The sequence below is a fragment of the Synchiropus splendidus genome, chromosome 8 (genome assembly GCF_027744825.2).
Source record: "Synchiropus splendidus isolate RoL2022-P1 chromosome 8, RoL_Sspl_1.0, whole genome shotgun sequence".
Classification (NCBI taxonomy): Eukaryota; Metazoa; Chordata; class Actinopteri; order Syngnathiformes; family Callionymidae; genus Synchiropus; species Synchiropus splendidus.
This window is the reverse complement of record NC_071341.1, coordinates 23,196,042-23,213,304: the sequence shown is the minus strand read 5'-3', so window position 1 is coordinate 23,213,304 and position 17,263 is coordinate 23,196,042. Positions and strand designations below refer to the sequence as shown.

The following is a 17,263-nucleotide window of genomic DNA, read 5'->3' as shown; positions in this document are numbered from 1 at the left end:
AGTAGAAATAGGTTCAATACAAGCTTTTGTGATTGTATTTAATCACTCTCATTATTTATTTATATTGAGAAATTTAAGAACCTCCATTGGTTGTAAAGCAAAAAAAGCAAATATCAACCATAATATAATAATATGTATTTCAACGTCTATTACAGTGATAAGCGTCAACCTCATTAATTATTTGAACCCATGATGCTGTGCAGAGTTCGCACCAGTCTGAAATGGAAGGAAACAGGAGTTTATATTGACAGTTGAGCAGGGGAAGACGGCGATCTACACACAATTTCGACCCCATTAGAAGTTTGAAACAACTCATTACTTCCATCTGTTCTGGAGTCTTGGAACGCGAAATTGGAGATGACAGGTGTCTAAATGTTTATCAGCCCTGCTGCACTTTTTCCTTTGTCTGCAAGTTTGGAGAAAAATGACCCAAACTGTTCTAATTCAAACTAACAATCACTTTGGATGGCTCGTGGTATGAGAGGAAAAACACACGGCGCTAAACCACTGCAGTCGGTACACAGCAACTCCCAGGCAATGCGATCTGTCAACAAATGTGCAAAAAGCAGCTCTAAATTCAGACAGCAGGACCAACATGAATATGAACTGTGGCTGAAAATAGACATTTCAACAGCTCAGACATCAACAGAGGTATGTGGCAAGTTGAGTTGAAGAGGGTGAGAAGCAATGAGGTTCGTGGATGTGACTGACCCGGGAGGCTATCCCAACGCTCACAGAGGACAAAGACGTCAGAGCACAAGCACCTCTGCCTGAGTCTTAAATGCGAGTTGATACAGTCACATTTTACAAGTGAACTCAACTATGCACAGATGAAAACCTCAGACGCTCAGTGCCTGGGCGATGGCCACCACTTAGGTTACTTATGTTGCAAAGAAGAGTTTCCCATTTCCAAAAACTATATTAATGACGAGGAGGGGAAAAAAATAATTCACCATTTGCATAAAATTCTTCTGATGCAGATGCAGATGATTCATGAGAATGTTTATAACACGCGTAATCATGCCTCGATCTGCTCAGTTAACAATGGCGTGAAATATTTCATCTAGGGTGAGGGCTCTCTGTCGCTTTCCATCTCTCTCTCTCTGCGCTCCATCTTGCTCCTCGCCTGCCTCCGTCTCACCAGGCTGCCAGAAACCACAATCATAAAATTATTAAAATGCTGTTCGGCTGCCATTAATCAAAGGCGGTGATAAATCCTCATGTGGGGAGTGACAGAGCATTAGTCAAATACCTCTTGGCCTCAACAGACAGAGAATAATGAGCCACCAGCCAGACCGGGTCAATCATAAACTCATCAAATGCGTCATTTAATTTCTTCATTTAGACAAACACAATTTGTTTATGGGAAAGATATCAGGTGTTGTGGAATGAGAAACGGTGCTGAAATGCTTGTACATTAATCAGAGCTTGATTACATGCGACTCGGCGGTTGTTTATCCTAATTTCATTCATTTCCATCAACAAAGCAAACACAGACGAACACGGCCATTAGTGATGGTTTGGGATGGCACAATTACAGCTGCGTATTGAATAAAGTGATGATGAATGGTCCAATACAAACTAAAACAAAGGGGTTTTTATGACTTCAATTCATCTGATCCCTGCTTTCTTGTGCGGGTCTGTGTAGCCCAAAGAGACACGGTGGTTCAACTCCATCAGACACGGACAGACTGCCACCATGGAAAGCTGAAAATAGGACTCCTTTTGAAACCACTGTCGGACGGACGTGGTGGCAAAGCCTGACTTGTTTGTTGAATCTTAAATTGATATCAGTTGCTGAGCTTGTTATAAAAGCGGCAGCTAGTGGAACAGAAACACATAAACTTGTACTATGGATCAGCTAATACTAATAATGAAGACGATGATACAACTCCCTTCGGCTGCTCGGATCAAAAAGAAGGCAATGTGTTTTTTGATCATACAGTCCAGTCATATCAAATGACCAGAGGGTTTCGGTTTTGTAGAGGCAGCCAGGCAGCACGAGTAAACAGTGCATCCACCTATGACTTTTAACAGTGTAAAAAGTTGTAAAAAGTTATGCACTTGTTCAGAACTTTGAATGAGTCTGATCAGAGGACTGCACTGCTAAATTGAATTTGTCATCATCAGACCTGCGCACCGCATCAGTTAAAACAATCGATTAGGGCAACATTTTGGATTGCAAAATCTGTTTAGAAGTACGATGATGGATCAAACCGTTTGAACTGATACGGTCCCCGCTTTCTCCGGTGACACAGCGCCCTGTCTAATTAACGGGGACTTTGGGTTCCAACTGACTCACATCTATCGTATATACAGAGAACGACAACTGCTACGCAACAGAATGTAGGTAAAAAGTGTCGCTGCTCCATGCTAACATGCAAAATGGAGATATTGACATGTGGCTACCAACATCATGACGTGATGGCGTGTTGACGTCTCTTCCGCTCCCTCACAGTCACATGGATGCGTTCAGCCGCAGAAACATGGTACTGTTTGATTTTATGTAAAATGGAACTCAGTGGTACTGAGGAATCCGATCAGTGCTGATACCCACAGTACCCATACCTAGTCATTGTAAACTGTACTGATTTTAACTTCAACTGCCATTGTGAATGAAAGCTGACAAAGTAGAAAATGTTGCCAAAGACTTTTCTTCAAATTTCATTTGAAGTCTGTGAGCAAACTAAGCAAAGTAAGGAAGGTACTTCATTCAACTTGTCGGGGAAAAGATCATGCGACAAGGAACAGATTGGTGGTGTTCATGTGCCCTGTTCCGTTCAGAACTTGCAAAAACACACAAACCAAAAAAAACTTTTACTTTATAAACACAACAAGTAATCTACAACTTATGTGACTACAGTGACAAATGTGTTGTTGTTCACTCAGCATTGCTACAGTTTTGACAGCTCTTGAGTACTGACAAACTAATGTGAGTCAAGGAGGTCTTCTCTGAAGGAAGACCATTACGATGCACTCGGCCAGTCCCCGGCAGAAACACCCCCTGTGGTGGCGCAGCATCACTTTAGCATGGAATGTTATGTTCTCGCTAAAAATGATGCTATTGTGAAACATTAAATACATTTATACTACGGAGTTAAGAAGCTACGAAAACTACATTTCAATTAATATATCCATTCCAAAATACTTGAACACGTCCCCAGGAAATCTTCAGCAGCCATGAACTTATTCATACAGTTGGCAATATTCATTTGAAGGCCACCACTTCACCCTTTTCATCTCTGTTATCCTTGCAGTTTCCATCTTCTCCTCCTCCTTAAAAAAACCCTGGAGTCTGCCAGTAGTCCAGTGTAATTAAATTACTTAGCAAAGTTTACTTAAGAGTAGATTCTTAGCCAAATTTAAGGTGATTGCAAATTTGCTTTCATTCTACTTCAATGGCTGCCCTGCTTAAGGCACGTCTGCAAATAATTAGCACATACATTTGCATCAAAATCGTTTATGCCATATGTTGCAAAATTATGGGAAGCAGCAAATTAAAAATATTCTTTTTCTGTTATGGAAATTTGTACAAGTTGAGAGGCGAGACAGAGGAGGAGGAAGTGAGGGAGGAGGGAACGATATCGCCATGTGTCTCAAAAAACTGACACAAGGGCTACGGAAGAAGTAGGGGGTGTGCAAGAGAAGGATTCAGTTTGAATCCCAACATACACGGAGCGGTCCCTTTTAAGAACTCAACAGATGCTATTTGAAAGGTTCCATAGAAGAAAAAAACGCAGATTCAAGTCTGAATCTCTTCTTGTCTGAGTTTATGTGGATATAGCTGTCATCCTAACGTAAAGGCACTGTCATCCAAACCAGTCATTGGCAACAACAAATACGGATTCTTTAAATAATTCTGAAGGCCAAAAACTCAACAAAACACAAATGTATTTATTCGGAACACAGTGTATTGGATGCTATTTATAATCAAAGCAACATAATTTGACATAAAGGCACTCAGGGAGGGCAGACCTTCCGCTCATTTCCCTGGCGTAATGTCAAATGTTGCCACCATTCATTCATTTCATCTAAAAAATGAGATGAGTTTTCTTTTATCACCTGTTCATTGAAATAAATAAGTTCAATTACTTTTAAATTGCACAGAGACTGTTGAATTCGTGAACAGCCTTTGTTGTTTATTGTATTTATTTATATTTTCTGTCAGCACTTTCCTAGTTGTTGGGATCCCCACTGACCATGGCAATAAATTCGATTCTGATTCTGATATTGGAAGACACCACAACTTGGCACTTAAAAAACGGTTCAGGAAGATTCACGATGAAAAGTGCTGGTCTCAATTGAAAACTTTCAATGCCTTCACTTATGAAGCCTAAAAGGTAGAAGCAAAGTCACAGACGACATAAATGCATAAATGAAAATATGATATAGAATAATGAAGTCCTGCTGGCACGAGTGATAAACCTAAGCCAAAATAATTTGGTACAAAGGCACTCAATCACAGTGCCATTGTCAGGCAAGTCTCAGCAGGACCAGGAGTCCAAGAGTGGACAGAGCAGCCCTCATCAGTAGTGAGGAGGACAGACATCCATTAAAACTCAATTTTCTTTGAACTGAAAAGTACCTTCAAAGCAGCCAACGCAGGTTTCATTTGGAGTGGGTCAGAGGAACGGCTTGAGGCGAAAATCTGAGCTATGAAGTATGGCTCTGGAGCTGCGCTCGACAAACCCTTCCATCCATCCATCCACCCCTATCATCCAGGGGTCACTTGCTTTGCCACTGCAGTCAATCTGTGCGGCGGCGGCGGCAGTGTCTGCTCCATACAAGCTTAGTCAGGTATTTGGGTTCTGAGGGACCAGAGGCTTCCATGTGTGCTGTCTCTTGGCGAGACATAATTATGACTCTTGACTACGACAGTGAGGTAATGGCACATCACTCCAGGTGATCAATGGTCTGAGCGCCTAAATTACAGGACAAACCTGCACCATTATCCTGCGACAGGACAACAGGGGATGACTGGAAACAAGTGGGAAGTGGGGATTTCAGTTCCTCCGTAAAGGTCTTCTTTGACTTAAAGTGAAAAAAAAAATGTTTTTGAAAAAATGACGACAAAGAATTACCGGCAACACAGACTTACTGAACTCCCCGTAGTTATAATAATAACAATAATAATAATAATGATAATACTTGCAAGGCCTCAGTGAGAGACATGTAGGTGTTTCCCGATGGGCAGTGAACTGGAAGTCGTTGTCCGCCTCCAAAATTTGCCTCCAAATGGTAGTTTCTCAAGATTGAAGGCTGATGTCGTCCTAACAGGCTGAGGAGTTCTCGTGCACTCAGTGAAGCTCATAAGCAGAGCAGCAACATTTGTATGGTACCAGGAGGTCAACACGGTTTTAAGAAACTAACAAGCTTTCAGACTTTCAAAACTCACATATTTCCATTCTCTTTATCAAATATTATAATCTCTGTTCTTTACATGAGTGAAAGTCAAATATCTGCGGTTTCCTTTTAAAACAACATTTCTCCATAGCATGCCCTAATGCCAAAGGTTACCCCAAAGTTCATTATCCCGTTTCTATATTTACAATGTACAAATATGAGAATTTTAACTTTGGACTTCTATTTCAATATTCAATATAATATATAAAAAATATATATCTTTATGTATATATATATATTTCATTGCATCCATAGTATGGAGGATAGGTCAGACTCAACTCAGGCTCAACCTGAGTATTTTCTCAGAGTATGTCTACAAAAATATCAAATTAAACAAAGAGATGAGGAGAGATTTGTACCAAAAAGAAGAGCTCAATCTCATCAATTTAGTTAAGGCTCATGCTGGCATAACAAAGGGTGGCAGCTCCTAAATGCGGCGCATTAGCCTTTTAGTTCCAGAGGGGGTAAGGTGACACCCGCCATGTATGTGGTCTGTTCACCGCACATCTGTCAGGGCCTAAGGGAGTGAACTGATGCAGTGGGAGGGACACCCAAAACTGGAAGGAAAGCTGAAGGAAAAGAGCAGAGTTGGAACGCGGGGGATTGTACAGGACCCCTGCTGAGACGAGGAAGCCTCAGACACTCTGAATTTATGGCTTGAGAAGCCGTCCCATTTCACTGCCGATTCAAACATCTAACGTCGCATTCTCATCCCACACAGGGAGCTCATCGGAACTGGCGGCATCGAGACAAGTGACACTCAACTGTTGATGGTCGATAACAGCATCCCAGCTGCTCTGTGACATGTAAACTTCATACAACTATAACAATTCTGGTAAAAAAAAAGGGTAATGCCAGGCATTGGTTGTTGTTATTATGTTAGTATTATTATGTAATTACACCAACTGCCTCTCGATGTCAACTTTTGGAAAACATCCTAAGTAGAGTAACTAAAAATGGAAGTAAACTCAGACCAGTGAGCTCCTGCCAAGTTCAAGCCTCTGATGAGAACTTAAGGACTGTTTGTTTTGTTGCTGTCAAAGGCCTAAATAGGGAGAAGCCAGAGGTTTTAATGACCCCCTGGCCCTTCGGTCCTTGGTGGGTGTTCTGCAAACACTCTCTATTGACGTGTGGATCAGGAGAGGCCCTGCTGCCTTGCTCTGCGCTCATGCTCATTTGTGTGGAAATGGACACTGGTCTGAAAAGAGCCAAGAACTAAGCAAGAGGCAGCAAAGAAAAGACCAGAATGTAAATGATCAAAAACCGTCTGGTGTGTGTGTGTGTGTGTGTGATGGAGTACTTCTGATGTCATAACATTGAAGACCACTTCTACATTTGTCTGAAAGTTAGAAAACCCCCAGAATTATTACAGAGTAATATTAACAGACATACGATTTCAAATACACGCACAGCCAGTGTTTGACAGTTTAAGATAAGAGACGTCATGGATCATACAGTGGGGAAATTGACTTGTTAAATTTGTAAATGTTTTCATGAATATAAAAAGAAAAACCAGAGCAGGTGAGCTGTGCTTGTGTATCTGTGTGTGGACGCACACATGTGTTTGATATGTAGGCCAAGTAGGAAGTGACCCATAAACATTTCTATCCAACTCTTTTATTGGGGGCCAGTGTTGCCCTTCTCCTCTCACCGCCTCCTAATCCATACACACACACTTGATCGCATACATACACACACTCCGTCTCTCTCAAAGCCCCAGTGAGCACTAAGCAGGCCAGCGGGCCAGCCGAGGGGGCTCATTACAGGTCCACAGAGCCTCCAACACAAAGGCCTTAGCCGCTTTAGCCATGGGATGATCTGCTCTCTACTGACTAAAGGGAGTCCATAGACGGACAAAAGGAGGGAGGGCGGGGAGGAGAGAGAAAGTAGTGGAAGAGAGCAGGGATGAGGAGAGGAGAAGAGAGAAGAGCCGCAGGCTTTAAGGATGTCAGGAGACCCCGGGAGAGAAAGGCTGGCGGGCGCTCAGAGAGGAATGGAGGAAAGGAGGAGGCGGCTTAAGCTCCACAACGACGTCAGAACATTAACATTCACACAACCTCGCAACATCTGCTGCTTCATACTCTCCCTCCATCCCTCCCTCTCCGCATCCATTGCTCTCTGCCCACAAACAAAAAAAGGGAGAAAGATAGAAACAAAGACAGTAGAGTGACAGGAGACGGGACAACTTGGATGTTAAAGGTGGAGAAAAAATGACAAATAGCGGAAAAATAAAGACTAAACATCCCAAATATTTGGCTAAAAACAAAATCAACAGAAATCGGAGGGGTGTAAGAGGGCAGGGAAGAGTAATTAAATATGCAGTTTATAAAAAATCCAGTCAGAATCAGTTGCACCGCGTCAGAGGAACATGTCACAAAGCAAATGACACTAGGGGAAAAAAAACAATTCTTTTGTTCTCCCATAATTCAGTTATTTATTTTTTCTCAAACCTGGAATATATATCAGGGTAGTTGTTGAAGGACAGTTGAGCAGTGAATGAAAAATAAACTTCATGAAGACTTTGATACAGATGTACCACGACCATTCTGGAATAAAACAAGAGGTGTTGTAAAGCACATGCTTCAGTGCTACGCCGTTAGCAACCGCCAAATGTGAACTGGCATGGAAAGCTAAAAAGTGTCGTTAATCTTTATTTTACTGTGGGTCGTGATGGGTGCAATGATCACAGGCACCTAAAAGCAAGACCTATCCACTGCAGGTTCTCTTATGAAGACCATCTTTAACCGAGTCATAAACCTGCTCTGTTGGAAGCTTCAAGGACAGAGAGAAAAACCAGAAGCATGTCCCTTGCATTATGAGCCCTTGCATTTGGCTCTGCGCCTGCGTCTCCACCGGTCTTAGTGCACTCAAAACCACATGCTCTATTTCATAATACCCAACCACCATTACCCAGGTGGAAAGGAGTGCACCGTCAGATAGACTTTTTTTTTTTAAAAACACTTTCTACTCCCCCTAAATCACTGGCAGAATTAAATCCAAACAAAATTAAACATTTTATGACATTAGTAAAAGAGGCCTAAAGTTTGATTTGTGACCCGCACTTGGGGGATAATGTCGCCCCCTAACCTTCAGCTCGGCCCAAAGAGGCTTCTGTGATGCGAGTGAGGGGCTGATGGGTGCTTTACAGATGATTTATCGACGCATGGCTCTTTCATATATTTCCTGCGGTGAAATTAGAGCCATGTCGTGGATAGCGCAAGGCCGAGCATGTGTGTGGGTGCATGACTGTAAACATGAAGAGATCTCTCTCTGCAGTCAATCTTGGCCTGTCACATCTGGCTCACCAGTCGACCTTTCACATACGCACTGGAGTTTATTCATTGTGGAGATGGTGACAACTGTGACTTATGCAGTGGAAGAAGTGTTTGAAATTAAGCCACAGTAGATGTGGGACAGGCAGAAGTCAGAGAGGGAGAAGGTGTTTGTATCTACAGTATCTCCCTGATCACAGTCATGTATGTTCAGTACTCACGAAGGTACCAGGCAGGTGCTCACAGCTTATAGAAACATTTGAAAGTGGGGTCCATGTGATGTTTTAGAATGCGTGTATATCCAATATAACGTTGCACAGGTACTTGAGGCGATAGAAATGTTCCTCAGTAAAGAGTGAACAGGAGTTAATGGTGAAAATGTCAGCAGTTAAAGTAATTTATTTCAGCAAGTTGAGCACAGTAAGGAGCATGACGACTTCTAATGCCGTCAAAAGTAGGTAGGGAGGTCCGATGTTCAGACATGAGCTGCAGCGGTCTATAAGCCGTGGGTGCAGTGGTGCTGTCTGCGCCGTAGAAAGGTCACTGGTGGACCGGGCTTAAAAATGCATGGGGATCACTTTTAAACTAGTTTGGATAATGGGATCCAGAAACAAAACTGGGCAGTGTTCTGAACTGGAATCATCAACTCCTCACACTTTTAAAGCTCCAAATGTGTCCCAAGTTCCGACACCACAACTGCTCTCAGCTGCAGCTTCTCGTCTCTGCTCCTCCAACAGATCGGCTCTGTGGAAGGAGCTGCGGACACGCGGACAAAAACAGCGCATTCTCAGAGCTTTGAGGTCAATAAAACACAGATGATGTCATCGGTTTGATGTGACAAGGCTCAATATTTTGGCAGCATGAGGCTCTTTAGCCTGTAAAAATCCAGAAAATAGCCACATTGTTGTACTGTATAAGCCGCGGGGTTCAGACTGCGACAAAAAAAGTAGTGACTTATAGTCCGTAAATGACAGCACATTTATAAAAAACATTTTGCAACAAAGTGCAAAAGTATCGCAACACTTTCCTGTATAATTACGAGCAATCACAACTCTTCTGAAAATCTTCTAAGACTGTTCGTGATACTACAACGACCCCTTCTAAAGAGAATACAGTTACGCCAAGTTCTACTCTTGAACATTGAACAGATCTGTTGCAAGGCAGGGAAGCTGCTTACCTGCCGCCTGCAGCACCAGTTGCATTCGGACTTTTGCTTGTTCAGCGGGATTCTGAGGACAAAAAGGTAGCAGTTAGGAGACTTGGTTTTTTTTTTATAAATATCAAGTTAGACGATCAGGGAATCAATATGAAGCATTGGCGAGGAGTCAGTCCTGACTGAAAAATCAAATCACAGCTATTACAGCACAACAAACATCCACCCAGGTGACACAAACTTAATCTATATAATCAAGTTCCAAAACTGTTGTGCCCCCTCGGCTGCAATGTACTTCACCCAAGATCGTCTTTAGACGCAACCATTAGATGGAATGTTGCCACAAACTGTCCTCACAGAGCACCGTGGGACTAATTCACAACACTGGGAGTGCATGAAAGGCGTGCTTGTGGAAAAAAATAAACAGAGCAACATCTCTAACACACCAGGGACAACCAATGAAGAAAAGATGAAGAGAAATTTAGAGACAAAGAGAGCCAGAGAGGAGTGAGAGGAGAAGAGAGAAAACAAAAGCTGCTATAACAAGCCTTCGGAGAGTCAGATGAGAGGGCACAGAGAGCACATTTTTAAAGATCACAGCCAAACACTCATCATACTCCCCGTCCAATTCTGTGTATGGCGGCGTGTTAGCAATACTTAGCATGATCAGGGGGAAGAGCACATGCTCGGACAGCTGTGTCGGGACATGAGTAGCTACTATCCAGCACCACACAGGTCCCAAATGTTGTAACCCATTTGGGCTATAAAAGGGTTCTTAAATGGTTCTGAAGTGGGCGACTCAAGCCACACCCGGGTCTCGTCTTTGTGCTCATACAGGCCTCATGCGGTATCGGACCAGGCACAAGAGCCTTGTTCACACCAGTGGATTTAATTTTTGTTTCCGAAAAAAGTGTGTTTCACCAGGTTGTGATAAAAATCTAAATTGTGATTTTCTAACTAAAATTGTGATATGACCCCAGCTCATCATAACATTGTCAGGACTCAAACGTCAAGGAAGGTTCCATTTTGACAGGGAGCAGTGTTACAGATGCCCCATGAAAGGTTTTTGATGGCCCTTGGGTCCACGCACACATAAGCGTGTCAGATTAGTCAGATAACAAATTCCACACGGTTCAGCATCTGAATGTGTAATATGGGTGCCTCACTAGATGATTTCCTCACTCCTCCTCATCCAGGTACGACGCTCTGTTCCCTCCACATCCACCACAGGAAATCTTATTCATTCAACTGTAAACTTGTCACTTTGTTAAAATGTCACCATCCAGCGGCAGCCAGAAAAATATAATGACCCCCTTAAAAGCAGCAACGTCAGGATGCTGTATCCGAGATAGAAGGCACATCAAGGAACTGCACTGACACATTGATGCACATTTATTGCAATGTGTATGCGAGTGTGTGCGCGTGTGTGTCTGTGTGGGTGTGTGTGTCCCATCCCCTCCAGCAGGTGACAGTGAGGCTCATGCTCATGCTGAGTGGCAGTGCTCGACAGCTGAAATTACCAATCACCATTATCCCGGGGAACGGCGACACTTCAGGCCCTCACCCACACACGGTTTCATATCCATACACTTTCCATTGCCTCAGTGTGACACACTGAGCGCACAATGTCGCCATCTCCAAGGATCCTTTCCGCATTTGTGAGCCGTTAAAATGAAAAATGCAAAGTGATGAGGTCGATTAACGACTAAGATGACACAGAGATCAGTGCCGGTGCAGAGTGGCTTCTGAAACAATAAGGCGTCATAGCTTAACTAACTTGATAATTGTTTTCTGAGCAATCATCTTAGTTACAGTTTATTACAACGCCCCCTCAGTAATTACATTAGCATTTGTTTACATTGGCCTTGAGGCATGTACGAGTCCATGCATCTTCATTACAAGCAGACACTTGTGCCAGCCCAGGGATAGGAACTCAAGTCTGAATCACAGTGCCGCAGTGGTGCCACAACAGAGCGGAAGAAAACAAGCTACCATTACAAAACAAGATCTTCCTATGAAACACCACAAAAGGAGACATTAATGAAGACTGGACAACTGACGGTGGGTGTACAAGCGAAATTCAAACTAAAAGCTGAACAAATTACACAACATATTTGTAAACTTTCTGAGCCGACTTTTCAATTTAATAGTGTTTTATTCTCTAATTTGGGAACTTGTCTTTGTGATCATAACCGCACGCTGTGAATGATGCCAATTTAAAGTTGATCATTATTAACACAAAAGAGATATTTAAAACAGCCAAAACATGTTTTTTGGACCACCACAAGAATTGAAAACTTGACACTTGCTGAGTAAAATAATATCCGCAATCTGATATTTCTCTATTTGGTGCGCACATGCACGCCACCCGTCATGTGTGTAATTCATTAGTGAACAATAAAGAGGCATTAATTCCGCTCCCCAGAGGAAGATCAATGCTCCCCCCCTAGTGGGAGAGAGACACCCGCTGCATCAGAAGCCTCCTCCTCAATTAAAAACTGCTACTTTCTAACACACACAAACAAACATGAAACAGGGAGAGCGTGTGTTTAAGTGTGTGCTTGGTGCAGGGATAAACTAAAAGACACATAGAGCAATAGGAGCGCGAGATGTAAGGAGGGGGAATCCACCGATGGCAGATCCAAGGAGTTTGAAAGTGCAGTGGAGAAACTAATCACAGAAACACACACATAAATATTTATTAAACCAGCAAAAAAAAAAACATTCTTCACTTAATTTGGAATCTTTTTCTGAAGCATTCTTTGTTTTGACATATTTAACTGTGAATAACTTTGCATTAGACTGTTTAAAATTCAAGCTTATATCATCCAAAAACGATACTCTTGAGTATAAGAGCAGACTGAGAAGTTAAGAATGAGAGAGATGGACGTCATCTGAATTACCGATGCATATCGATGAGGAATTGTAATTCTAAGCAAGCCTGAAAAATGTCCTAACAGTCTGATGCTCTTGAGCCGGTGTAGCTCTACAGCGTCGTAGATTGAGAGTTGAGCATTCAACTATACTTGAACCTTTCCTTTCAGAATGCTTTAATCGTACATAATGTCTGTCATAGCTCAACAATGAAGGCCATTCACTCACAGAGCTACTCCAGCTTGTTCATCTACCTCCCTTAAGTGATGACGGACAACCTTTCCCGAGCCTAAGTGCCCAGCGTCTGTCCCATTAGTCAAAAATAAACATGTCCCATTAGAAAAACACACAGGCCGCTCATGAGCTGTTGAAAACAATGCAACACTGTGTAGTGACTGGCAGCATGCAGGGGATTTTATCTATTTATAATGATAAGCCCCTTCAACAGGCTATTATTGTTGTTGGGCCTCAGGCCCACCAGACAAAGCAAAATCCGGTGGGTTGGCAGCTGAGAAAGACTTGAGAGAGCAGGAGTCAGGAAGGTCAAAATCAAGTTGGATGGTCAGATATCTGTCCCACAAAGAGCCTGCATGCTCTCGATGTAGGAGAAACGTAGCTGCTGTACAGAGAACACAAGGATGCTTGGCTTGTACAGTGTACAGAAAAACAGCGCCCAAACAAGTATACGGGTATATATTGGTGGCTTATCATTTAAACATGTTAAGTTAAGATAACAGCTCCCTTTTTGTTTTTTTGTTGTTTTTTTTATGCCATAGAAATCTGCAACTGATTTTCTGACTTCACATGAAACCAAATATTTACACACACACACACATAATATATATATATATATATATATATATATATCAAATATTTTATATTGACTTGAGTTCAACATTTATTATTATTAAGGCATCACATTCACACTCTGTTATTAATTAAAAAACATTTTAAATGATCTTTTTGTTAATTTGTTCATTTCTCCTGCTATTTTGATCAATTGAATATAATGGGAATTGGGACCCTCATTGTATGCTCTTATGAAATCAAATGAACTTCAAATGAGTGTTAAACATAAATACTAATATATGCACCCCACTGATGCTAAATGACTACAATAACCACAACATAAAGGTTTATCTGAAAAAAAAGACTTGAATCTCTTTAGAAAAAGAAAGAAAACAAAACAAAAAGTCTCCACCCAAAAGAAGACAGCAAACAGAGCTCCTGGAAAATGCAATACTTCTGTTTTTAATATCAAGGTCTATAAGATCAGGGCAGAGAGGGGTTCCATGGCAATATGTTTATTTATATTTTAGTCGGGGAGGGGTGGAATCTGCCTATCAGTGCATGTATTTGGGAGGCCTGGGCCACGCCATCCCAGCTCATCTTATATGAAAAATAATGTTGTGTATGGCTATACTTTTATATATAATGGCAATATGCGATCAAGGCTCTTTTACCATGCGCCATACTTCAGGCTAGGGCTAACAGCATTTTATGGGCCGCCAGCAGTTCATCTTCATGTCTCAGGCAGGCAGGAGCACTGCATAATAATGTCGTTTCCTGCCCCCAAATGCTATTTCACAGGCCAGGACTCATTTCTCAAACTTCACCACTTTTACAATTTCCCAAACTTTTATTCCCGTCATTATTACCAACAAGATTTCATTACGTATTTAGAATGTAAACAAGTCTGAGTAATGACACTACCCTGTCTCTCTGGAATCATTCCCTGTGATGGCTCGGCAGTTATCCTTAGCAGCACATTTATACAGACACACACATACACGTCCGCGCAAATACACTTCCCCACCCCGTTTTGTTGGTGTGCCCACCCACAACTACACAAAAGGCATGCACAAACTACACAATCAAGAATGAAAGACATTCATTTAGTGGGGTGTGTGCGTGTGCGTGTGTGTGTGTGTGTGTGTGTTCTGATAAAGGGGGAGGCGTGGAGGTGAACGGGGGGTGGAGGGGGAGAGTTCCACACTCAACTCACATAAATCATGTAGAAGAAAAATGAGCAAATGTGCAGGCTAACTCATCTTCTCCCCATCCGGAGAAAATGAAATTCACTGGAATACCTATCAAAACTGCAATCATCCAGAGATAATATCTTCTTTGGTCTATCTGCACTTTCCGATTTAATTTCCTCCATGCCCTTGACATCCAGCGATACCATTAAGATGAAGCACATACAGTAAGGGAGTAGTTCTCCTGTTTTGATGTATGAGACCTCTGCGCTTAATGTAATATCATTATTTGAAAATTAATGCAATCTTTCTTTTGTTTGGGGTGGAATGATTTTGGGAAAGTGAATAATAGCCAGATAAGGCACCGATGCTAACGCCAGCAAAAGAGTAAGTGATCGAGTCGAAAGAGGAAAACATGAGAATGCTGTGCAGACCCGTCCCACCACCAACCCCACTGCCCCCTTTTCATGCCAAAATGACATGCAATTACGTCGGCGCTGGCCCCAAGATGTAAGGGGGGGGTCACTCAAATTACTCCATCATTTAGCGGCGCGTCGTTCTGAGAAAGTGAAGAAGGAACCCCCTGCAACTAGCCGTACTTGCACATCCTCCCACCCCCCGTCGACACATCAAATATCATGAAATCATTAGTGTAATAAGCAGGGAGATCTGTTTGCAGATTAGCAACACTCCCCTCCCCACGATTCCCCTCCTTTATCTTGTCCAGACTCTTTATCCTGCTTCATCCAATGTATTCATAAAACAGAGATGAAAAAGCAGTCAAAGTCATTTCAAGAAAGATTTCGGCAGAACTGTGGTTTGAACTCAAGTCGACAGAACCTTTCTTATGTGTTGTTTTGAATCCCTACTCTACGCACTTACACCACAAATTAAAATGTTTGAGTGTGTCTCGCGGCCATCAGCTGTTCATTGCAATCTTTCAGAAGCTCAACTTGGTTGATGCCTCGGTAAACTGTTCAACTCACTGAGGGACATTTGGATAGTGTCAGGCTTTCAGAGCTACAGCTACAAGATAACATGCACTTTTGACCTCTGGGAAAGTAGCAACTGCTCAGTTAAACTCAAGCCTTCAAATGTCAATTAAAAATATAGTATTGATGCTGTGATATTATTGTTTTGTTTTTCTCTTAGGTGGGCAACAACCCCCAACACTTTTGAGAAGGCGCTTGAAGTTCTGAAACTTCAAACAAAAACCAACAGCTCTAGATGAAACCGACAGAATGTAACACATTGTGGTATGTGGTCAAACAACCATGCATTGGGAAGAATCTAACTATTATGATGGTGTTGTGTTGTCAGTAGGAAGCATGCTTCTAGGTCAAGGTCAAAATGAATAAAAGCTGCTGGATTATTCTCGACAGACTTTCACTTTTTGTTTTGTTTTTTTAGTCCAAATGTTGTTAACAACCACGAACTTCAACACCAGATTTAGCAGTGGCTTTCACTCAAATGAACTTCTAAAGCTGTATCAGTCTGTAGCCACCTGCAGGGCCTAGCCATCTACAGGGGCACTCCCCATCTAATTCAGCACCAGCAGGTTTTCAAACATGCGGTGGTCTTTTAGACTGAATGCAACTGGAGAGACTGTCGAACAGTTGGATGAAATGTCTGGACCTTCAATGAAAAACACTATTGAAAGCTCTCCACGCTTCCCCCTCAAATGGTGACGGCGAATAGTGCCCAACAGTTCACCAAATACTGAAATACATTCGTCTTACTTGTGTCCATCACAATCCACTCATACATCACCTAAAAATCATCATCAAATTTAGGTCAAGGAAACAGCTCATTGATAAAGCACAGACACTGCCTTTGTTTTCTGCAAGGTAAAACGGTGGCACATAAGAGAACTGCTCTTCACCGCCACTTTATTTCTTAGAGAATAAGGGGGGGAAACATAGGCCTCCAACTTAAGTGTGTTTGCTGTACGACTGTCGAAAAACAAAAACTAATGCGGAGCCGTGGGAGCAATTAGCTTCCGTCTACATCGCAATATAAAGCATTCAGGCAATCTGTTGAAATATGAAAACAAACAAAACAAAACTTAATTCAAACATGAATTGTAATTACCTAATTACTGCAGCAGTCACTTAACAGAACACAGCAAGCAAAAAAAATAAATGAAAAGCAAAAAGAAATGAATCCACAGACAAACCTGAACATAGAAATGAAGGATCCGTTTGATTTACAATGATCGGAGTAAAAATAATAAAGCATGGAGTTGCTGAAAGCTGCTGAGCCCCACTCAAAAAGAATGTCTCATTATCTTAAAACCTGCAGATCATGTCATAAATGTGATGCCATAAACACAAACAGATGCACATGTGAGCGGCACTTAATCTCAGGAGGGAAGAAGCTTTGTTGTTTGCTCGATGATGTCATGAATTGTAATGAGAGTCTTGCTCTCCCCAGGCAGGAGACCACTGAGGTGCACCAGCATAAACACTTATCTAATTTCAATCACTTAGTGTTTAAACATGGGCATTAACAAATGCAAATACGCCCTGGTAAACATTGACATGACGACTTAAAAGAGTCTCAGCGCCAAAGTCATGTTTCAC

At 42.1% G+C, this 17,263-nt stretch overlaps 1 protein-coding gene across 2 annotated transcripts in view; it reads right to left on the bottom strand.

Annotated features, from left to right (window-relative positions):
* rsrc1 (arginine/serine-rich coiled-coil 1) overlaps positions 1–17,263 on the bottom strand; it is a 172,146-nt gene that overhangs the window by 38,548 nt on the left and 116,335 nt on the right. For both annotated transcript variants that reach the window (XM_053872032.1, XM_053872033.1), the window contains exon 9: positions 9,853–9,904. In XM_053872032.1, the coding sequence (XP_053728007.1) occupies positions 9,853–9,904 (52 nt within the window). The remainder of the gene's footprint in view (positions 1–9,852; positions 9,905–17,263) is intronic.